Genomic DNA, 25,258 nt, shown 5'->3' on the forward strand with positions numbered 1-25,258 from the left:
AGTTTTGAAGAAGATTAAACTTAGTATAGAACATAGAGATGTATTTTAAGTGATCTTTTTACTTAAAAATTAAAAAAGCATCACAATTGATTTACTTTGGGCAGTCATGTTCTGTATAGAACAGAGGCACAAGAATGAATAACAGATGATTGAAATGGTGAAATGAATGATGCATTGGCAATTTGAATAATTGTCTAGCACAAGAGAGAGAAGATGGGGAGAGAGACAGGACAAGGCAGGGTAGAATTTATACAACCCACAGCCAACATCTTCTGACAGATAGCCATGATGGTAGATAAATCCAGTCAATTACCACAAATAGACAATAAATTATATAATGCATAAGAGCTGTAGTTTTGGTTGGCAGCTTAACATAAATAGCATGAATGGTGAATCAGTGAGTCTGTGACAACCTTATCAGTATAAACAAAAGGTCATATCTAACATAACCACAAGCTTCTAAATAAACAGACATAAAACCTTTCATAAATTTATTTTTGAAAATTTTTAATGTACAGATAGGAGGAGAGAACTTTCTTGAAAAACCTCACAACCTGTTGTGCTTTTTCATAATTGCTGAGATTCCTGTTGCTTTGCTATAAATACTTGTTCTATTTTGACTGTCACTTGTCACCTTTTGTTAGTCACTATGAAGCAGTGTAGTGTAGACTGTGAGTGAACTCTGTGGTCAGGCTACAGGAAGAACTATATTATACTGACACAACTCCTGAGGTATAAGATGTTATTAACAGATAGCTTTAAATGGCTATCTCTATTGGATCAAGCTGTAGGATAACAATCCTTACCAGATTACTATCAAAATTACCTTATCCTGACATACATGTATCTATGGATTGGTCAATTTATTTATAATATATCTTTTTTAATTTAACATTACTTGGTCATCATTGTAAGTATAAACTCTGCAAGGAATAAAGATCGTATCATCCTGAATGATATAACTTTTAAAGTTATCTATGATCATTTTTTTTCTCAGATTGTTACTATGATCATTCCAATAAATTTGGCTTCAAATAGCATATTGGGGAAGATAAATTGATAATATTTAAATTTTTATTTTAAAATTACTTTCAACCTGATCTGGATATCATCTCAAGATCAATTAAAATCATTTAGAAGAATGATTTCTAAAAGTGTAAAAAACACATCAATAACTGTCACAACTGATGATGATTTGCAGCATTTAAATGGGCACACATTGTATGTTACTTTTTGTATGTTTTTTTAAATTTGATGTCTGTGGTTTTTTAGGAAAGGAATGAGAAAATAGACAAGCTATAAAGGTGAAATATGAGTCAACTGCTTTATTATAAATTATAGCTACCCTGAACTTATTAATACTTATCTATCTATATATTAATCTTTAAGAGTAGTCTTGTTATGGTTAGTATTCAATGTTAATTGGTTTTGGGCTGGTTGTTAAGAAGTGTTGTAAAGGAATACAGCTGAAATATTCCTGGTAAAGAGGCTAATGGCGCAATTCCACAAACAATACATTAATTTTGGAAGACTTTATTATCTTGTATTAATAGAGAAAGGTCATATTGTCAGCAATTATTTGTATTTGTTCAATTTGCTACTTTATAAGCAATTCCATCGAATGATACATCAACATATTTGATTTCAATTCCTAAGAGATACATGCAAAACTTTGGAATGATACACCTCTTTTTCTCATTACCAGGAACCATATTTACCTAAAAGAGTTATGACCTAGACATTGAAAAGTCTATAAATTGATTTCTGATAAAACATACAGTGAAGTGTGATTGTTTCAACTGAATATGTACTGTGTAATATAGTGAGCACAAATCAGTATTAATATTTAGTGATTCCCATAACTCCTCATGTAAGAGGAACTCAGGCTTTGATAAGCTACTAGTTGTGAAAATGTTTATTATCTATCAAGTGAAGATGATTAATGTGATTGGTTTGATGATTGATCTCACTGGCGGAGATGTTACCATGACAACCCATTATTAGTCTACAAATCTGACTGAAATATCACAACAGATACCTGGAGGGTGTTTTCATGAAAATCGTCTTCACTGACTAAAATGTCGGCTCTGACAATTTCAGTGAAATCCTTTTGACTGGCTGAGAAGAACTCATCTCAGACTGTTACTATGCTAACTGTCAGAGAACAATTTGTCAGTGCTAACAAGCTTCATGAGATGGTGCTGTGATGGATTTTTGACAAAGTTTCAATAACTCAATCAAATATACTTCATTTCTCTTGTCTCATTGATATCTTCAAAAGCAGTTGAGGCAACATCAAGGCAACGTCTCTGCAACCAGTGATGGTTTGATGTGCAAACTATTTGTGAACTAGTTTCCCTTTAAGACTGACAATACCCCCGCACACGATACTGTTTAAACCTCTCAACCCCATCCTCAAACTCCTCCTCTAGCCATATCCGTAAACTCCAAAATTTACCGTTTTCTGGTTGCCTAGGCAATGACCTGCGTGCCCCATTGATGAGTGGGTTTGGTGTGTTACTAGGAATAGATGGCAATGCTGTGTGAGGGTCTCGTCTCCGATTGGCATCCGATGTTGGCGAAGGCATTGTTTTTCCATTAGACATGGTTGATTTAGCAATATTCCAGTTGCCTTCTACTTCAATGGGTGCTTCAACCAGAAAATAAAGACATAATTCACTATCATATAAAATAACAAAGGAACATATATATAATCATTCAAAGAAATTCATAAACATTGTAATACAGGATTTTCATGTAAATTCAACATGAAATGAAAATTAAAGCATTGGAATATTGTTAGCTTGTATTTCATAAGTTCATATCATCAGCAGTGTTTGGAAAGATCTACTATTATAAAAGTGAGAGTGCATTAAAGTACTAAGAAGAGAAATCAGATATATTTGTAATCTTCTTTACCCCTGTGATCATTGTGCAAAATATGTGCTTATCGCTTAGTGCCAGATAAATCAAAAGCAAAAGACATTCCTTCATTATGAACATGTGAACTACAATGAAAAACAAATTGATAGGAAATTAGCCATATATTTTTTTGGTAAATCTATCTACAAGCTTTCTTTACATGCCTGATTGGTTTCTCTTACCAGGCCTGCTGCTCCCTGTCCTTTTCTGGGCAACAAATAATCTGATATCATTCTCTTCTGAACACTGCTCTAAGATCTTCCTGCTCTCCTCACAATGCTAGAACAAATAACATTAGAGTGAGTGAGTTAGTAAAACTAAAGAGATAAAGAGAGATGGGGAGAGGGAGAAGAAGAGGGGAAAGAAAGGGGACCAAACAACAGAACAAGTCCTAATTTATCACAAACAGTAAAAAGTCAAGTCAATAAAAAAAAATGAAACAGGTGTACCAAAAGAAGGGGGAATTCCCAATAAGGGAGTGTTTACAAACATGTGAAGGACAGATTGTATTTTAGGAAATTGTATGTCAAAACTTGACTCCTCCTCTTTTAGAGATTTATGTTAAAGGAGAATGAAACCCTTGAAACCAGCTGAATCCATATCAAAGAGAAAAATCAAAGAAACATATTGTTGAAAGTTTGAGGAAGATTGAATGAATAATAAGAAAGTTATGAGCATTTGAATATTGAGATCACTAATGCCATGTAGTTCCTCCCATTGGCAATGCGACCAAGATCTGTGATGTCACACACGTACAACTCCCTCATTACTTTAGTACTTACTAGTATTTCACTTATATTCTCACTTTTATAGAGTCTGTCACAAGGTGAGGTGTTCTCTTTATGAGAGGACAAGTACAGAGGTTTCACAACATTATATCATTGATGAATCGTTTGTCATATGATTAGAATGAGCAAAAAGAGATGTTTTGGGGTATATTTTCAGTGTCCAAAAGGGGAGAGTTGTTCATCTGTGACATCATAGATCTTGGTCGCATTGCCAATGGGAGGATCTCCATAGCTTTAGTGATCTCGACATTCAAATGCTCATAACTCTTCTATTGCTTGTCCTATTTTACTCAAACTTTTGTTGATCTTATTCTTTGATTTTTCTGCTTTCACAAAAGCTAACTTGCTCCAAGAGTTTCATTCTCCTTTAAGTTTTTAACCTTTCAAATTCAAGGGAATCAGAATAGAAAGTAATCTAGAAATAAATCTGAAACAAAACTTGCATCTAGACATTTCATGGTCATTATATAAAAGGGTATTTAATAAATATGCACATGCAGGCCTATTTCTATGTGTATAGTTCATGCTTTTCCATGGGTGCACAATGCACATAGGCTTACTTGTTTTTAGAAAGTAATAGAATAGTGATCCATATTTCTTATTGTTGTGTAATGATCAGCTACATAATACTCAATGTGATCGAGCATGGACATATACAATTGATCAAGATAATAACAAATGACTCTTAGAACAAGGCAAGGCAAAAGGAAAATTAACAGAGGGATCTATGTCACTGATTTTCACTGACAAAATTTGCTTTAAACCAATAAAATACATGAATTTTAGTATCTTATATCAATAATAATTTGTTAATGAAAATCAGGCACAAGAAGACTTCATGCCCTCTAGTGGCATACCTGATCATCCTCTACGCAGTGTAGTGAAAGCATGTTGGTATGGACCCACATTGAGTTACGTAAGAACTTTATCCTCTCTTCCTCCATGGCTTGTAGAATCTAGAAATCAAACAAGAAATATCAAATGCAAAAAGTATTTCCATTAAAGGCAGGTCCACCTCAACATAAAGTGTTGTTTTTTTATGAAAAGAGAAAAATTACACAAACAAATCATCGGCGTTCATCGGAACCGTCGTATCAGTCAATTTTGGTCAAAAAAATTGATTTTTAGATTTTTGCAGAAAATGAATGTACAAGTTTTATTCTATTCATAAATGTTCTAGGCAGCAATTTAATTTAGTTTCTTAGATATGAGGGGATTTTCACAGTGATGCCATAAAATTTTTAATAAAATGCGCAAATGCCATTGGAAACGTGTACTGTAGCAGAGCGATACGACGTTTTGACTGACCGCGATTTCAGTGCGCGCGGTCAACCAAACTGTCGTATCGGCCATCTGCACTGCATTGACTTTGCACGTGAAAAGCGATACAACGTTTTGAAATCGTGGTCAGGGTCGTTGTATTCCCTATGGCGTTTTTTGTACAGGGGAAATCTAAATCGCTCAACCGAAATTACAAGCACGGAGCTCTTTTGCGATATTTTCTATAATCCTTGGTTTTGTGTAAAAATAAGGATACCATTGTCATGCAATTGTCTTGGTCTTTCCAACCATGTATTTTTCTGGCAATGAATATATTGTAAGGCCGGGGAACTAAGTGTGAAAATTATAGTAAACTTTGAAGTCGATTTTCTCTGAAATGGGTTTTCAACCGTCGTATGTGGATACGACGGTTCGGATGACCGCCGAAGATATAAGAAAGCTATAACATTTTGAAGTTTTGCTTAATTTCACATTGCATACGAAAATATGTTATAAATTATAAATAATTCAAATAGGCATCTATGTTTTGCTTTAATGTATATTAGATAACCTTGGAATTTCATTAACAAGATCTTAACTTAATTTCCTAATTGCAAAATGCATTGAAGCTGAAAGTGTCAAAAGGCAGATTTTGCATGAGTGTCAACATGTCTATATTTCTAGACTATTTAGGTGGTTTCAGACCGCCTCGAAGTTCGTCAGTTCCAGGTATTCTCTGATCGGGAAATTTACCCCGATCAGAAAATACCAGGTATTTTGGTAATGTGAAAGCAAACTACGCGTAATATCCCTGAAAGAAAATACCCGCTAAATAGTAGGTACTTGGCGAAATTACGAGAACTTTCGCGGGGATTTTTCCAAGGTCGTGGGTATTTTGGCAATCTGAAAGCAAACTACGGGAACTTGTATCACATTGATCACCGCGATAAGTGAATTTTCGGTTCATAGCCCGCGCTGTTCGATATGCATGGATATGCGAGGCTAGCTGATATGAGGCCTACCAGCAAGCCAGCGCCAGTGCATATGCAGTGATAAACATACGTACACTTTTCATGCGACGTTGATTCTTCTTCTTAAAAAAATAGTTTTACGAATTGAGGGTGATATTTACCGGTATTCTACATTTTCATACCAGATGACATCGCACTGGAGTGAGGAGGCCACCAAGGCCTTAATTTTAATGTGGAGAGAAATCTAGTGCAATTGCAGATGATCAAGGGAACAAATGATTTGCGCATACGATCGAGTATAGTTATTACGTGCTAGAGCTACTCCAGCCACAGGCGGATTTCCCGCCCCGGCCGTCCCCCGATCGTACCGCTAAAAGCGCGCGCTTCTTCATCTGCTACCAGAGAGTACTGCGCATGCTCATAACTTCAAGAAATTTCCCCAAAGAGTGTGTTTCGGGGCGGTCTGAATGCGTAAATAATTATCTGGTATTTTTGAGCATGTGAATGTTCTCGTAATTTAACGGGGATTCTTGTGATCGAGGCGGTTTGAAACCACCTTTTGAGTAGTTTACAAGTACAGACCCATGTCAGTCATTGTACCTAATAACAAAGAGATACTCCCATCTCTGCACTCCTTTCAAACTAAAATTAGGTTTTATTCAAGGTTATGTGGTAGCATTGAAAAACAGTCTGCAGAGTTACATGTATATGCATGATGGCAAAAGAACACTGGAATACAATGTTACAATAGAGCTATAGCCTCAAAATAACAATGCAGTGTACATAATAGAGCTCAGCCAGAATGCTGCAAAAATGTTGATCTTGGCAACTGAAAGCTTGTCAGGAGTTTGCCGGTCATAGCAACAAGTAACAATCTAATATGCAAACTTGCATAGTGAATTCCAAGTATTGCAGTTATTACTGATGGGTTTAAAGTAATACCTGGGGTGGTATTCTGAACATAGATATTTAATCTTTTCTCAGAGATATGACAGAATCAGTTTTCTGGTGGATGTCATAAAGTCTTTTGTCATGAAAATTGTCATAAATTTGGTCTATTCTCTTTTGCACTCACATATAAGAATTCATAAATGTGCATAATCCCTTTACAATCAAAATATATGACAAAATTTATGATAGGGTCTAGCAGTCATAAAATTTGTCATAATTTCTTTCAGCACCACAAGTAGTTAGGCCCTACATACTAAATTCCTCTCTTTTTTTTCTCCCTCTCTTCTAAAAAATCCTTCCTAAAGGAGAATGAAACCCTTGAAACCAGCTGAATCCATATCAAAGAGAAAAATCAAAGAAACATATTGTTGAAAGTTTGAGGAAGATTGAATGAATAATAAGAAAGTTATGAGCATTTGAATATTGAGATCACTAATGCCATGTAGATCCTCCCATTGGCAATGCGACCAAGATCTGTGATGTCACACACGTACAACTCCCTCATTGCTTTAGTACTTATTTCACTTATATTCTCACTTTTATAGAATCTATCACAAGGTGAGGTGTTCTCTTTATGAGAGGACAAGTACAGAGGTTTCACAACATTATATCATTGATGAATCGTTTGTCATATGATTAGAAAGAGCAAAAAGAGATGTTTTGGGGTATATTTTCAGTGTCCAAAAGGGGAGAGTTGTTCATCTGTGATATCATAGATCTTGGTTGCGTTGCCAATGGGAGGATCTCCATAGCATTAGTGATCTCGACATTCAAATGCTCATAACTCTTCTATTGCTGACTTCCTATTTTACTCAAACTTTTGTTAATCTTATTCTTTGATTTTTCTGCTTTCACAAAAGCTAACTTGCTCCAAGAGTTTCATTCTCCTTTAACTTTCTTTCTCTTTGTACAAAGCGCATTATATATACATGGTGTCAGCCATTGCATGTATTGAGGATATGCCCCCACATTTTCTTGGTCTAGCTGTTGGTTAGAAGGGCTACAATTTGGAACTACATGTAACAAAGATTTTTATTGGTTTGTCTGTAAAAAGATGGGCAGAGATTTGACAGAGAAAAGATAATATCCCAATGACAAAAGCTATGACAGTGTTCTAGAACCACCCCTGGTTACTAGAACCTAAAGAAAGAAACATAAAAATTGAATGATCACTTTATTTAGTAAACAAATGTATAGGCTAATTAGTTTTAGTTCACTCTGATATCAAGTTGACTTCATTAAATGCACAGAGAAACATATTGATGAAGGTTTGGCAAAAATCAAAGAAAGACAAAGTAATGAATTTCTACAGTTTTGATTTTGTGACTTGTTTTCCAAATGTGAGCAGCTGCCTCATATGTCATGTAATTATATTCATTTTTCTAAAGGTTCATAATGAGAAATGCTTTTGCATAATGAATAGGCATATATGACAATAAATGCATATAGATACATATATTTCTAATTTTTGAAGGGGGGAAAATGACACGTAATGGAATCTATATCACGTACATAACGTATGCAAACCTGCACATATGACAATACAAATTTAAACTTGAAAAATCATAACTCTGTTTCCTTGATGGATTTTCCTAAATCTTCACCAATATGTTTTGATCGGTTTTTGTTGTTTTCATCAAAACCAACAGGATCAGGTTGAACTTCCCTTTCGTGTATCGTTACTAGACACAGCTTCCCAAAGCTAAGACAGCTAACACAGCTAACAACACAATCTATTAGTGCAATTAACATTCTGACTCCTGAATAATAGTTTTGCCTGAATGAAATCAGGTCATCAGGTGCTTCATAAAAACTAGTCTGTATGCAACTCAAGTTTGGCACTAACAGAGTCTGAACTTCAGACTAGTCATACAAGTGCACTTGGGCATAACGCTATCCACAACACCAGACTCAAAACCTGTATGATATACATTGTCAGCCCTTCCTCTGTGTGGCTGGCTGTTGTTTGCATGTTCACAATACAATGTAGCTTTAAGTCTTTTATAATCTGATGGCGGACAGTATATTCCATTTTGGGTGCTAGTTCCTTCTTGCTGTACACACTTTGGATCTTGAAACATGGCTGCTGATGATACATGTGTTACTGTTACAGATGATATTCAATCCTCTGGTGACCTACAACTAAGTGCCTTACTAAGTTCTATGATAAAGGAACACACAGTTCTAGTAGAGAAGAGTCAACTACCAAGCATCAGAGAAAAAAAAGCCAAAGCAATACAGGAAGTCAAAGCAAGAATTGCAAAGACTAAACTCAGAGCGCTGGATGAGAAACAGATCTTGAAAAAGATAGCCAATATGAAGAGACATATCAAGAAAAAGATTGAATTAATGAATGCTAATGAACGCAAGACGGTAACACTATGTCGATGGGAGCAGGAATTATATGATGTATTGAAAGGAAAAAAAGACTCCTCTGTGTCGATGGTACCCAATAGCCATTCCATGACATCGAGCTTCATTCCAAGTAGCATGCCTGTAACAAAACCCAATAATACATCTCTTTCGGATGTAACCATGGCAACAGAACTAGCACATGAACATGATGAAAGCTGTGATGGATGCAAGGTTGGTATGCTTCAGAAGAAGAAAGCCACTGATCACAAATATTGACTTCATTATTTATAGGGGGGGGGGGAGGGGGGGTACTCGAATTATAAAATGATACCCATGTGCCGCACCAAAAGCGAAAGTCAGGATTCTGGAACTAAACTTTGGTCTTAAAATGGGGGTCTCCGGAACTGCTCTAGTATGGACTGCTAAATAAGCAATGTTCCGGAACAGCACACATTCTGTGTTTCAGAGCGTTGCATGAATATGCGTGAGATTGGTCATGATGTTTCTGCACGATGAACCAATCAGCGGCCTCCAAATCACTGTGCAGAGCTAGCTTTAGCTGTTGTTGAACGCAATTTGCCACTACTGCGCGAGTATGAGCGGGCGGCACTGGGACGAGAAACTACAAATTTGAGGGTCTCCGGAAAGGGGAAAAAATAGGAATTCCTGATATGGCTTTCTAAATTGGTAATGCTCTGGAACAGAAATTTAGGCTGAAAATGGGGGTCTCGACCACGGCACATACCTATCATACAGTTTATACTAAGTAGCCCCTCCGGGTTTGGGCATACATTATATATCTAGTCAAAGTATCATTAAAACTTGCAACTTGGGCTACACCTACATGTATAGTCCCTCTGGAATATTGTGCATAAAATCAAGGGAAGGTGAGATCAAACAAGGTTTTCAGATATTTCTTCTCAAAAGTCAGAAGGCATCGATGTGATGATTACCAGACTGTATTTAAATATTGTACAACAAGTCTATTGAATACTACAGAGATGAGTATAACATCAAGAATTGACCAAACTTAAAATCGTATTATGAGGAATCTTGCCTGGGGCAGCACCCATCAAACCATTTTAGATAGACTGTTATTACTGCAAAAGAAGTCCCTTCGTATTATTCATAATTCAGCTTTTCGTTCACACACTGACCCACTATTTTCTTATAGCAAATTGCTGAAGATAAGCGACCTATACTTATTTCATTTAGGACAATTTATGTTTAAATTTAACAAACATACCCTAGCTTCCACGTGTATTTGATTCTATGTTTCCTCTTAATCGGTCTTTTCATAATTACCCTATGAGGCAATCTAACGAATTTCATTTACCCCGTTTTAGAACTTTATTGGCAAAGAGTACAGTTATGTTCGATGGCCCTAGTTTTTGGAACTCCCTCGACAATAAAATAAAAAACAGCCCTTCCATACATTCTTTTAAAAGAAAACTGAAAAACTTCTTACTTAAATCCTACCGAGGTCTTCATTACTAATTCCCGCTCGTTACCACCCCCTCTCAGACATCAAGTTATTTTTATTAGTCTTTATCAGTTTTGTTTTATTCTCTATTTTCGGTCGCAATTCGTCCTGTTTCTATTTATGGTTATTTCTCCTTTTGTCCTGTTTTTGTTTTTTTCTTCGTGGTATTTTACTCTTTTTTAGTTTTGTCTTGTTCTGTAGGTTATCTATTCAGAAAGTCTCCGTAGGCAAATAGCAACCATTGCGTCTCCCCCCCCCCCTATTTTTTTCTCTCTCTCTCCTCTTTTCTCTTCCTTGAGGGAGGTTCACATTATACAAGCTATGCTTTTGAGTGAATCTCCCATTTCCACAGATACCTTTTTTTCTATCTAAATTATATATTATAATTTGTCTACGAAATGCACCATATTTTGAATATATCTTTATATGTTAATTATCATGGATGTTTTTTAATAATGACAATGATTTGTATCGCAAATATTTGTTATAATGTATGAAAATCATTTGTATCAATATTAATGTCATTTCTGTTGGAAATAAATCTGAATCTGAAATCTTTTGGGACCATTTACTACGAGGATGCTAGCTAGCATGATTTAGGGGCCTACGTAGTTAAAAAACTAATTTGCACATTGAATTGTGCCATGTTTTTTCATATTGTGAAGTAGCGGAACGATGCTTCAAGTGTCATTCCAAAACTTTTAAGATTCTCAAATTTTGGCACGACAAATTTCATGCCAATGCCGGCTACCGATCAAGCTAACCCACTTTGGTAAAATGTAGTCTCAAGTCAATGTGGGCTAAGCCCCTGGGAAATTGTTGAAGCCTGAACAATAGATCTGTCACTTTACACATAGAACAACAGTAAAAAAGAAGAATGCATTTCACAATTTCTAATGTATTTGACCATAAACATTGCTTTGATTTCAAAATTACGATACATTGTTTGATCCAAGCTTCTCCGATTTTATGATATAAAAATAAGGTCACACTGAATTACCACAAACTTAATAATTTTGTTAGGGTGGACTTGGCAAAGTCCACCCCAGAAAAATGTTAATTTGAATAAATAAAGAAAAATCAAACGAGCATAACGCTGAAAATTTCATCAAAATCGGATGTAAATGAAGAAAGTTATGACATTTTAAAGTTTCACTTATTTTTCACAAAACAGTGATATGCACAACTCATGCAAAGACAGTCGATGATGTCCCTCACTATTTTTTGTTTTTTTATTGTTTGAATGATACATTTCATTTTTTCAGATTTGACAATCAGGACCAACTTGACTATTAAACCATATAGTATTAAAAAATGCTATTTCCACATGTTCAGGGAGGGATTAATCGTTGTTTCCCTTGACAATGAGGAGTAGATGACGTCATCAGTCTTTTCATTTGCATACCAACTAGGATGTGCATATAACTGTTTTGTGAAATTAAGCAAAACTTTAAAATGTCATAGGCCTAACTTTCTTATTTTACATAAGATCTTGATAAAATTTTCAGTGTAATGCATGTTAGATTTTTCTCTTTTTTTTCAAATAAACTTCTTGTTGGGGTGGACTTGTCCTTTAATGAATATTAATTTGTTTATTCTTGCAGGGTGAAATAGAATTGGAATATTGTGATGTGACATCCCATGAACCAATGAGAGGAGTTAAGAGAAGTCATCTACCTGGTGAAACAGAAGAAACAGCTTCACTAACCATAGCAGATCTTAGAAGATTAGTACTACTAGAACAACTCAGATATACAAGAATGAAAATACGTCGTCTGGAACAACAAGGAATCAATGATGATCATCTGCCATGTAACACTCATTGTAACAATTACTTTGACTGAAATGATATCATCAGTAGCATTCATGAACTATCTTTGCACTAAATATTTTCAGAGGTGTACTTGCAAAAATAAACCACATGGGCAGTTCCATGCATTATGAACATTACACATTTTCACAGAAACATTGTTAGTGCTAACAATGCATTAACAGAGGCCCTGTTACACTCAGTGAGGTCGCAGCAAAGTCTAGCGTCACAACAAGATGTTTTCTACATCTTGGATCAACATTTTACATCACCATCCAGAAGATATGTCTGGGCCTATAGTGCTCTGTTACTAGGATAACAATGTTTCTGTGCTACCAGTACAGGCCTGTAAGATAAAAACCAACTTTTTTTATTCACAGCTTATATCATACAATCATACACAAAACACCTATGTTTAGAAATCAAGATTTTTTTTTTATCCATTCCAGTAGATCATGTGGTATTTATGAAACTTCATGTTGCATTATTTATGGACATTTCATTACAGTAATGCATGTAACTGTCCATGAGTTAATTCTTCTTTTGAAGAATATTATAGCAGGACTTGAGTTTACACAACTCTTTTAATTTCAATCCTGTACTTTAATTTTTTTTTGGATAGAAAAGTCAAGTTGATAAGTACAAACTAATTCTAGTAAACTAGAGATATTGCTCAGTCATGTTATTACAGGCTATTACATGCTATCAAGATAAAGGTTCCAATACATTTGCTCCTGACCAGTAACAATTGCTCCAAAGGAAATCAGCCAAACATAAAACCTAACCTCAAAAGAACTGAATGATAACTCTCTAGCCCCATGCCCTCACACTGGACCAAATGAAGCTGGTGTCACACATTAGATAGAAATATACTGTACCATTAATGTAAGAGAATTATCATCAGCTGTAAGACACAGACTGGTTCAAAGAATAGATGTACCCTAACATTGCTTTTGGTTACAATGTAGTGGGTAACCAATTTCGTACAAGAGCTAAGTTTCCACGTAGGGTCCAGGGTCCCGTAACACAAAGGTTAGCGATTAATTGTACACTTGATATTTATGATTAATTGTACATTGTAGTCAATGAAATCAATTATAGAAAAACGTGCTATGATCGTTGCTAAGTTTTGTGTTACAAGCCCAAGATCACTCATATTCACGTAGAATCTGTAGAAGTAAAATCTGTTTGGGTTAAGTGAAATATAACTCAGAAGATGTTAATAATACATGTTTTGTATATTCTGGTCTGAAAATACTTCAACTTTTTTTAAAGTCAATTATTCAACTTCTGGTAGGTGAACTAATTAGGCCTGGGTCTAAAACCCGGGTACCCGGGTCCCAACCGGAAGCCTCAGGTACCCGGGTAGAAAAATCAATACCTGATACCTCAAAATTGCTTACCAGTATAACATGTACAGTATTTGATTTGTATTGTGTAGTGTAAAACACATTACCCCTTCCATCTGGACATGGATGTTACTCTTAGTGACATCGAAACTAGGCAATTGCATAATTCCAAAATGTGAATTGAATGTCCCATTATATGACAAATAACCCTGATATTTGATCAAATACCAGTACATAAAAGACAGAAACATCAAATTTTGTGCAGCAATCCTTCGCAATGGTAAAGACAATTAACATGTCCGCAGTTGAGAGTTTGAGACATTACGGTGCCAATGAAGAAAACAAATTATCAAATAAAAAGAAAAGGAAATTTTCTCTGCTTTACAAAAATTAGACTGTTTTTCGGCTCGTCTAAACTATAAAAACATATTTTCACGATAGGTTTCTTCACTTTATATAATATAGCCTATATTATTTAGATCTAAATTATCTTTTCAATGAACAAAAGTATTGTGTTTTTAATAGTGCTAGATTCGCATTATCTTCTTAGTTTTTCTAGCCAATTATGGGGTTGTTCCACCAGTCATATTTCATGCGACATGATTTTTGGGTACCCAGGTACCCACCCGAAAATTACCGCAGGTACCAGAAGACAAATATACTTGAAAGTCACAGGCCTAGAACTAATGCATACTTAACTGTAGGTTACAAATTTGTTTCAACATTTGAAAAAAGAACATCTTGAGCAAAAATTTCCAGTATATTGAATATATCAATTATTAGACTGAAAAGAATGGATTTCACTGCCAGAATTTTGAATTGGAATAATGATCAATAGCTTGAAATAAAATTTTGCCTTACTATACATGTCTCTTCCATTTGTTTCTCCCAGTCATTCCTGGCATCATCAAGAGTTTTGACTGATGCATGGTACTGGGCATCTATAAAGAGAGAGAGAGAAGATTAGATATCATTAACAATACTTCACAGAGAAAGAAGAATCCAGAGAAATTACAGGAACATGAGGAGTTCCATCCTTATTAGTATATGCTTTAAAATCCATCATCAACACCAGCTTCATAAGTCATTTTTAAAGCCATGTTAAAAGAATAAAATACCTCTTGTACACACCATCCTGAAATTTCTTGAGGGCAGAATTGACATCTTCTTTCATAAGCTTAAGCACGTATAGAAATAGACAACTTAGTACTTGATCATACAAAAATTCACGTTATAATTCATGTAAGCCCAACAATCAGGCACTAAACCTTGTGTGACTTGGCTTTAACATTATAGGAATGAAACTGCAATACAATTTATTAGGTAATTAAAAGTTTAACTTTGATAATAATTACTGAAGCATACTAATAAATATCTGAAAAATAATGTTTGTTTATAAAACAAGAATATATCATTTAAATTTGAAGACCAATGATTACATGGAAAGACAGGACCAGTGGAGAAGGAAAGGTTATAAGATGATTATTATAAAGACAAAAAGAAGGGAGTGACATCATGACACAAGAGTGAGAAACTGTTCATAACAGGGAAAATACAGACTGAATATCAAGAGAGAAGAGAGAGAGAGAGAGAGAAGTGAAAAGTGCAAGGTATCTTAATGAAATTCAACCATCGGCTCAGTCACATGTAGGTTTCAAAGTGACTATCCGTATCCTATATTGTTATTCTCTATGAAGTAATTGTAAAAATGAAAGGGAAAATATGCTATTAAGGATTCTAGCTAAAAGAGATGTGGCTTAAACTAAAATTGCATTAGACTTTCGTTGGGGTATCAATAAGGAAATTTACTAAAGACTGAAAAGGAAACAAAGTTGGGGGCCTACAGGAGATAAACAATTACACAACTTCCTCAACAAAATGAAACCAGTTGAACTTAAAAAAGGGAATTCCCCCAAGCATCAAATTTTCAAGTGTCTCTATCAACATGGACACATTGAAAAAAACATATATATATGAAAAATAAATAGGGGAAGGTATTTTCCATTTGGGGTTATAACTACTTGTGGCAAAACAAAATAAAGATAATATTCAATCTAAATAGAAGTGATAAAAGGCATGTGTGTTTATTAAACTTACTTTAGAGGAAAAATACAAGAATTTTTTTGTATTGTTTCAATTATTTCATAGAGAAATGTTAAAAAGTATGTTCCATCCAGAAGCCCTTTAAAGATGCCAATTTCACTCTTTTTTGTTGCATATATTTGTGGTTACGAATTATTCACATGACTATTAACCACATACATGGCATTTTAGAAGAGGACATTCGTCTGCATGACAATGAAATCCCCCTAGACTAGAAATACTACTTTAGCCCTAAGCCACAGTGGCTACTAGAAAACCATCCCATGATGCCTGTTATCCAATTCAACTTCTAAAAATAACAGTATCATATGACAGATCTTAGTCAATACCCCTACCTTCATGCCAAATGTTCTTTTAAATAATTCTTTGAATTTATGATTACCCACTCCCAATCTCAAATCCTAAAACTGCCGATGTGTTGACTGCTTGGCATACTGATGGAAACAATGTAAGAATTGAAGAATTCTGATTTGATTGTTTTATCTTTATTTGTTAAATCATCTAAAAATACAGTTACACTCAATATGAATCAGTGTCATTTCTATCGAAACCACCTTTACCCACATGCCCACAAAATATAAATGTACACAGCAAACTACTACTAAGGTGTGAATTGGAACCCTTTTGTCCTAGATTTGGAACCCCGTAAGAAAAACCTTAAATGGTTTTATTAAAAAAAAAATTAAATATGGGACCCTATACCGCCGCTGCCACCGCCACCACCATTTCTACTACTGCTGCTGCTGCTACTACTACTACTTCACATTTATTTTAAATGAAACCAAAAAAAAAGCATGGACATGATACCAAACATTTGGCTTTAGAAAATGACAATAAAAATTTAAAAAATAAGTCCAAAATGATAAAAGAAAAACAGACAAATAATTGAGGGGACTGAAAATAGTCTGTTTTACTATTAATACAATGGGTCTACATCTCAAATAATATGCCTGTATCTAATATAGTTCCTGTCAAACTATTTCACATTTATTTGAAAGCAATATGATTCCCAGGACTGATGATTCCTTTTAGTGTGGTTGAATATATCTATCAACCCATTAATAACCAGTGATGTATCAACCTAACATGCCAAGACTGCATCATCCTCTTTGGAAAGTAGATAATACATTTCAGGCTCCACTTGCTACTGATCTAGGAAATAGGTGATTTGTCACACCAAGTGTCTAGGCTTCACACTCATATCCTACATCAACAACAAGCAAGCTCAATTACACATTCAGAATGATCCAATTACTTACAAATTATATTTGAGAGGTTTCTATCCACTTGTATTTGGTTATTTTGATAGATATTTCCAATTATTTTTGGTGTATCACATAAATATACAATATCCTTTTATCATTCTTTAATTTCATTATTTGATCATTCATTTTTTTTTTTACACAACACAACATTTACAATACGTTTCAAGTGCTGGAGATTATTACATGCCATTTGCATAGCTACACTACCAATCAGCTATCTTTGACTCACTATTACCTGTTAAAACCAAGGAACAATAGATTTAGTCCACTGAATCTATTGTTCTATACTTTTTACAGGTAATAGTGAGTACCATGATCTAAAGATATCCACATCCCATATTATACAGTTTTCTTAAAAATAATACATACCTGCTTGTTCTACTGCTGCTAGACATTTTTCTTTCTTCACAGTGAGCTGTTAGAAATGAACATGAATGGGAAGGTGATATGATTAGATTACTATTCATTCATACCACAATACCTCTATTAAACAAGCAATATTGGGAAAAATGACAAGTGGGATAACTTGCCAAATCAAGTAGTAATAAAGAGTACTTCTATAAACTCTTTAAAGTCAAATCATGAAATGGGAGCTCAGAAAGGGAAAGTTTTGATCCTGACCAATCTTTTACATACCCCATCACCATCAACCATTTTATCTTCCATTATTGAATTAATGAATTTGGAAGGAGAGGTGCAAACAAATTTTTAGGTAAAACTTTACACCCACAAAAAGGTATGCTAACAAGGTATATTATGATTTTCTTTCAGTTTCCTTCACATATATTCACTTCAGATGTGGACATGATAAACATAATATTACCATGGTTTACAGCTCTCCAAAGCAAATGTTTTCTCACACTTGTACTGTATATCAGAGTTCTTTATTTTACTTTGAAATGGGATATGAACTTCATCTATCAATTAACTGTATCACACAATGATTTTTTGTTTAGATCTGTGAAACTAGAATTTGTATACAAAAATTGTGGAATATATGAACACTGTCAGAGTAAAGTGAGAGAGTTGGGTCAGCCCTTATGGGATGTTTGTAATCATTCCCAAATCATGTTGTCCTGACACACTGCTATTTCTGACTCTTCTAGTCTAGATTTTTAATTCTGAAAGTAATATCTCAGCAGATAAAATCAAAGTTCCATTGAAAAGTAACTGATACATGATAGAATAAAACAACCATTCTCGTTTCTTGGGGTATAATAATCAATTACTTTTCTCAGAATGTTGTAAAGGATATCCTAGAAAAAAGGATACTGAGACTCACAGAGCATGACAAGTTTGAAACATTCCAAAACCAATACCAAAATCATGTTTCTGCTGAATCATGTTACGAGCACATGTATTTCAACTAATACAATATTCAATCTTTAATTAACCTGAAATGATTTCCTCAACTCATCCTGTCGTCTATTCAAGATTACTTTTAATACATATTTAAGTTAGCACAAGCTCAAACATACTATCAAGTGATCATGCCTATACTATCAATGAAAGTTTACTAAATCTCTTTTCACTTCTTCATGAATGAGTTTTGAAAGACATGAATTTTTACAACCAACGAAAATCACAAGAAAACAACCATAGTTTATAGTAAATGTTAAGGTGAAAAATTATTGCCTGAAAGCAACCTATCTGTTATACTAACCTTGTCTACTTCTTTAGGTGCTAAAACCAATCTCTGTTTCATGTAGTTTTCATCAGCAATGTCTAGCTCTCGTTTTCTATTTTCATATGTCTTCTTGGCCTATATTGGAAAAACAAACAAGTTATTAAAAGGATAATTGTGTAACAGGAAATTTGCCATAAGAAAGAGATTTTAGAAGTAAGAATGATGTCTATTAATGTTTATTTCAAACCAACTCCATCATAAGACATACTTAAGATTAATTTACAGAGGGGGGGGGGAGGAGGGGTGAATAGAATAAAGTTCACTCATGTTAATGGACTGACACAATATCACATCACCAAGCCTGTGATAAACAGTTCTTTTTTACTTAAAGGGCAAGTCCAAGCAACCCCCCCAAAAAAAAAAAAAAAAAAAAAAGTCAGATGAAAAATAACAAAGTTATGATACTTTAACTTTTTGCATAATTTCACATCATTTGTGCACTTCTTGGTCATTATGCAAATGAGGGAACCAATAATGTCATCAACTCAGTATTTATTTTATTACTAATATAGGAAAGATGAAATATCTTTATTCTTTCCTCATTATAATATAACTGATTTCATCCTGAACTTGTGGAATTGCCACTGTTGTAATCTATTGTGATTAATTGAATAGTTTTGTTATAGTTTGTTTGTCTGAAAACTGAAATAATGTTAAAATTCATACAATGAAATAAATGTGAGTGTGTGTGTGACGTCATGGACTTTCTCATATGCATATCACTGAGCTGTGCACATTGTGCTTTGTGAATAAAGCCAATGAAAATGTCATATCAAATCAGATTTTGATGGAATTTTGAGCATTATTCTTGTTTGATTTTACTCTTTTTATTTATTTTGTGGATTAAGCATCCCCATTAAGTCGAAAACTATCTAGCTCCTTAACAGTAGGCATATATTGCAGATCACTATAAACAGAGGGGAGGGGGAAACCCTAGCTCATTCACAAAGAAAAAAGTGCTCGCTTATTTTGGCACCTTTCAAGGTAAAAACATGATGAATTCTGTCCAAGTAAATTGAGTTCATTTTAATCTAGGTCTACATCAGAGTCTGTATTGAGCATGATAGGAAGGGCATACTGGCTCCTCTCCAAATACTCACCATAGGGGCTTTCAGACTGCTTTCATCACCCCCCAAAAAAAATGTATGTGTAAGCTACCTTTTCAGGTTCATTTTCCACCTTTATATCCACCTGAAACAGACCCTTTCGGGGTTATTCTCTGAGTTGTGATCACACGCAGTTTGGTTTGAGTGTCTGACGAACCCAGTAATTCAAAATGAACTCAGCACACTACAAACTAAAGCATCCTCTAACACACGCCAAGTATATTTCATAGGATGGACAAGTTCTTGTAATTTACTTTCACTCTGCGAGAATATTAGCAACCTTAAAAACAAACCCTCCAAAAGTCCTCTTTATTTGACAAGTACCTATCAATTACCAGGTATTTCTTCTGGGGATATTACAAGTAATTTGTTTTCACATTTGCAAAAAAAAATTTGTATTTTCTGGTCGGGGTAGATTGGATGTAATTTCTGATTAGAGAATTAGGTTTTCTCAGTTCTGGTCGGGGTAGATTGGGTTTAATTTCTGATTAGAGAATATTAGGTTTTCTCAGTGTTCAAGTCGGTCTGAAAGTACCATGTGTTGACATCACAACAAAGTTGACAATTCCCCATGGAGGTTCAAAGGTTCATGGGGGCCAATATTAACTTGGTTAGTTGGAGCACAGAGCTATATGGTTGGAGCCAATAATAGGCATTCATAAATTCCGTTCTACTCTGAGTAGAACACTAATTGTACAAACATAAAGACAGATAAACCAAATACAACATAGGCCAGCATTGTAATTTAAACTTACTAGATTTTAAGCAAAGAAATATGTACTAACCTACCAGTAATGAATAAACAAAATGACTATGTTTTATTCCTTTTGTGTTTCGATGTATGAAGGAAAATATAAATACACCAGGCATCAATGCATTGCTGTACAGATGGGGGTGGCATAAACAAACAAAAAAGTTCATGAAGTTTTTTTTTTTAATTTGCAACATACGCCATGCCTAGCCCCCTAAAATTATTGGCTCATTGCGCTATTGTACCAAAGCATATTTGGGATGAAACCAAAATGAAAAACTTTAAATCATATTTTATTGTCAAACATCAAATAAAATATCACTTACAAAAAACGATCTAATCTCACTATCTAAAATGGTCATACAAAACCAACTGATAATTGAATATATGACAACAATTGAAATGTATTGAATTTCATCTTCATCCATCATGACAAAGTTTCTAGCCAAAGTACCAATGTTTTACTTGCAAACAGAGAAGATAACCTTTAGGCCCCTTTAGGCTATAGGAATGTAAATAATACCATACCAAAGGTTCTTGAATACAAATATAGGAAACCTGGTGTCTATTATCTATTTTGAAAGTACCCAGGTACCTAAATACAAATTGACTTAACATCATGGCATGTGGTTGCAATGAAAAGCATCCCTATAATTTTTCCTTTTTTATAATAAAACCTTGCAGTTTATTTCACCAATTTTGGGGAAACATCTTAGCACCATACTGTTCAGAAAGTCAGCACCTAGGCCCAATGTACAGTAAATCAGTTCACACATGCAGTTGTCTTTCTGTTATCAAATAAAATATACAACACTCTTATAGCAGCCCTGTTACCACTCTTTGATATTGTCAATAAGTAAATTTCTTTTTAAAGTAAGTTGGGTCGGCCGTTTTATAAGGATATTTTTTTCCTTTTTGGCTGCTTCCCTCTCAATGCTTTTAGTGAACTTTTATGTATGTGATGTTATGTAAACTTTGTTCCAATGTATTTTATCACAATTATGTTCATTTTATGCAGAGAGCAAAATAAACTTGAATTGAATTGAACTCTTGATGTTTATGCTGTAAGTAACAAAAATATCTAAAGTAAATAACAAATGGTTTGGATAATGACTATAATAATCTCATTGGGTTTAGAGTGGAGTCATAGTTTAGTTTGGTATTAAATGACTTCAATCGTTACTTTAAAATAATCCATTTTTGTTGGAGTAATTGATAAATAATCTTAAAAGATATTTAGTCATCTTATGTATAGTGAAACAAACAATCAGAATTTAGTCAATATTCATTCTAACTGGAAGGTCAATTTCAATTCAACAGTGTCTTTAACAGGTCAATAAGTTCAGGTTAATGGTCATTCTGGCTAGAAGATGAAGTGCAGGTTGATAGTCACTTTGACTTTGACTTTGCCTTATATTGCGTCCAAATGCTTCACATGAGCTGGAAATGCGTCATTTCATCCGCCATACTTGACTTTCATAAAAAACCTACATAAAATATATGGAACCTAACACTGATGGTCAATATCGTTCTGAGATTCAATGTGATAAAATATGTTAAAAATAGCCCACTCTGTCACAAAAATATAAGTTCCTTAAATATTCACTAGAAATTTTCATGAATTGAGGCCGGACTTGAAAACGCCTCAGGCAAGATAGAAATCAGAACAAAATGCAGCCATAATGAAAGATTTCCTGATAAATATTCTTGAAGTCTATTAGTCATAAAGATCCCTATTGTAGTCAAAATTCTAGTCTGTCTGAAATTACAAGAAGTAGAGGGCAAACAAATAAAAAGAAGTGACAAAATAAAGCCCAGGAAATGAATTAATACCATCTAATGTGACATGTCCAAATTTCAGAATGGGGATTTCACTTTCCTTCAAAATTAGATAGTGATCATTGTCAATTGTTGGGAGGCTGTACAACTAAACCTGTGACAAATAACGTGATGAAAGCTCAGTATTGCGAAATATAATAAATAAACTTTATCCATCTTTCAAATCAATACATTTCAGTACAGGAATGCAACGTATAAGCTCTTTACAGTAGAAGAAAGAAAAAAAAAGAAACATGTGAAAACATGTACATCTCAAGCAAGCACACAAATATCAAAACTTTCATTTTCATTTGCCTGCAAAGGGTTTCACGGCTCCTAACTTAGACTTAATACTGCATTACAAGAGCTTTCACACAATCTGAGGAAAGGGTAAAGCAAATCTAAATCCTTATCAGAGTTATTTACTTTCAAACTTTTGGTCAATGGCTGTTCAAATGAATATCTTAATTACAAATGAGAGATTAAGATTCTAAGAAGAGTAATGCTACATTGAATGTGAACAGTCACAACAACAAATACACTCAAATCAACTTATGGTAATAGAGTTGATCAGTCTGGAATCTGTTTGGCCTGTGTAACTGTGGCATAGTACAGAAGTATTCATATGACATCACAGAATCAATTAAAAGGGAATAAATTGTAGACAATTTATCTATTTCATTGACATTTTAAGTTACTGAAGATGATCTGAACTTATGGTTGCAGATGGAAACATTTAGACTCTTACCTGAATTATATTTGCTTATTTATGTCTTCTGAGACAATACATAGTCTGGATAGGTAAGGATATTAAAGTTGAGACACTTTACCGGATTTCTCATGGATATCATGGAGGAAAACCCAAACTAAATACCAACCCTTGATCACGATAACCTTTGAGCTTGACTTCCTATATCATGAACGAAACTGTTTCCTGTAATGTTGTTAGGTTCACCAATCAATAATTCCATATATTGAACAATGATGACAAACAATAGTACACATGAGGATCAATTAATAAATGTAAAACCACGTTTGCATAAAAATAACATGAAAACAGCAGTCTTAATATTTTTAAGTGTTAAATTATCTCAATTTTGAGTGATATTTTGGTGTAGAACTGCATATTCTGTTCATTATTTAATACTTAAAATAGTTGGTGTTCTATTGTTTCTGATTGGCTAACAAAGATACTTGAATTGATGACATATTACTTTATTCTTTATATCTGATTGATAATTCTAAAAGCAGTGAATTTGAAAATAATTTTATGGGCATAAAATAGTTCTTTCTCTGTGAGGCAGTGCATGGTGGGGTGTGTATCAAGTAGATTTTGAAGGGAAAAATCATTCAAAAAAGTATGCAATAAGAAAAGGAGCATTCATATATATTTCTCCCTTCAGGATGGGGGGGGGGGGGGCTATGGTCCTTTTTCTCCTTCAGGATTGGAGAAGGGGAAGGCATGTGCTGTTTGTATGACAATGTTCGTAAACCCTGTTTCTCCTGCAAATTGCACAATATCTGGTACATGTCATGTAATGTATCTAAATCTATTCACAAAAGTTAAATTTCATCTAGTTATCAAAAAGGAGTCAAATTTAAAAACAAGTGAAATATTTAGGAATATGATTTCCAATGGTCTTAAAAACAGAATTGGACCTCTTTTGAGAAGCTTCCATATGAGTCTTCATGGTTAATAGTACTGTTAGATCAGACTCGATGTCAATTAAACTTGATCTATATCAACAGCATGTTTCACTTTCACAATAGAAGCCAATTTATTTCCTTTTTCCTTGGACAGCCTGGGAGTTGACAATTGTTCTCTTCCCTTTGCAATGTGATGTCACTTTTATGATGCATAATTCACTGTTCACCAATTAAGGGTAGAGAATCAGTTTTGTTTTTACTGGAAATTATTCCATAATGATGATGTTAATTCTTTTTCATCTTCTTTAGACTAGTAGAATTACTTTAATTAATAACCTCTCATACATCAATCATGCAACCTCACTTTAAACAAAGATAATTAAAATTATATTATGAAACTATGTCTGGCTCATTTACATTATAAACTCTGACTGTTCTTGAATGCCAATTCAGATCATACTTGATATATGATTTCAGACCCAATCAAAAACTGAAAATACCTGGGTAAGAATGCAGAAAATAATTATTGGGTATATTTTGTTTGAGGCCTGAAAGATTTCTTGTGAATTTAAAGCTAATTTAGTGATTGAGTGGTTTGAAAACACCTATAGTTAGCACAATCAGGAGTGCCATATAATCAAGATTTGAAGTTGAATTTATAAAAAGAATTACCATCTTCTTGCAAGATTTTTCTTGATAAAACTAAAGGAATGTGTTGAAAAATTGTAAAGTGGGTTTAGGAAGGTGCAGCACGTAATGTGAATGATATGGCATGGTGACAGAAGCACCCTTAAGACAGGAAAAAACTGAGGAACTATTAATAGTTGTCTTTCAGCCTCAGGGACTAACTCACACAATAAAGGACCCTAGAACCTAGTTTCTACTTCCCTATAATGCATTAACCTAAACCTACTAAAGCTTGCCTGTTCTATTATATATTTCTGATCATAAAGCATTACTAGTGGTATGTCTACCGTAAGTTAGATTTGTGA

At 34.2% G+C, this 25,258-nt stretch overlaps 2 protein-coding genes across 2 annotated transcripts in view; one reads left to right on the forward strand and one right to left on the reverse strand.

Moving 5' to 3' along the window:
* Positions 1-25,258, reverse strand: part of LOC129258008 (proline-serine-threonine phosphatase-interacting protein 2-like) — a 194,862-nt gene that overhangs the window by 19,329 nt on the left and 150,275 nt on the right. The window contains exons 6-11 of the mRNA XM_064096113.1: positions 18,921-19,019; positions 17,627-17,672; positions 14,751-14,830; positions 4,568-4,666; positions 3,105-3,201; positions 2,459-2,650 (exon numbers count right to left, since the gene is read on the reverse strand). Of these exons, the coding sequence (XP_063952183.1) occupies positions 2,459-2,650; positions 3,105-3,201; positions 4,568-4,666; positions 14,751-14,830; positions 17,627-17,672; positions 18,921-19,019 (613 nt within the window). The remainder of the gene's footprint in view (positions 1-2,458; positions 2,651-3,104; positions 3,202-4,567; positions 4,667-14,750; positions 14,831-17,626; positions 17,673-18,920; positions 19,020-25,258) is intronic.
* On the forward strand, positions 8,753-15,275 carry LOC129256636 (uncharacterized). Its single transcript, XM_054894794.2, has 2 exons — positions 8,753-9,478; positions 12,335-15,275. Exons 1-2 carry the CDS (start codon positions 8,972-8,974, stop codon positions 12,572-12,574), a joined length of 747 nt encoding a protein of 248 aa, XP_054750769.2. The 5' UTR covers positions 8,753-8,971; the 3' UTR covers positions 12,575-15,275.

This window comes from Lytechinus pictus, chromosome 3, assembly GCF_037042905.1.
Source record: "Lytechinus pictus isolate F3 Inbred chromosome 3, Lp3.0, whole genome shotgun sequence".
NCBI lineage: Eukaryota > Metazoa > Echinodermata > Echinoidea > Temnopleuroida > Toxopneustidae > Lytechinus > Lytechinus pictus.

Bases quoted from the DNA above. Each gene is read 5' to 3' on its own strand.
- LOC129256636 (XM_054894794.2), top strand. From the start codon at position 8,972: ATGGCTGCTGATGATACATGTGTTACTGTTACAGATGATATTCAATCC. The intron at 9,479-12,334 runs GTTGGTATGCTT...TTATTCTTGCAG, and splicing joins AAAGCTGTGATGGATGCAAG to GGTGAAATAGAATTGGAATA.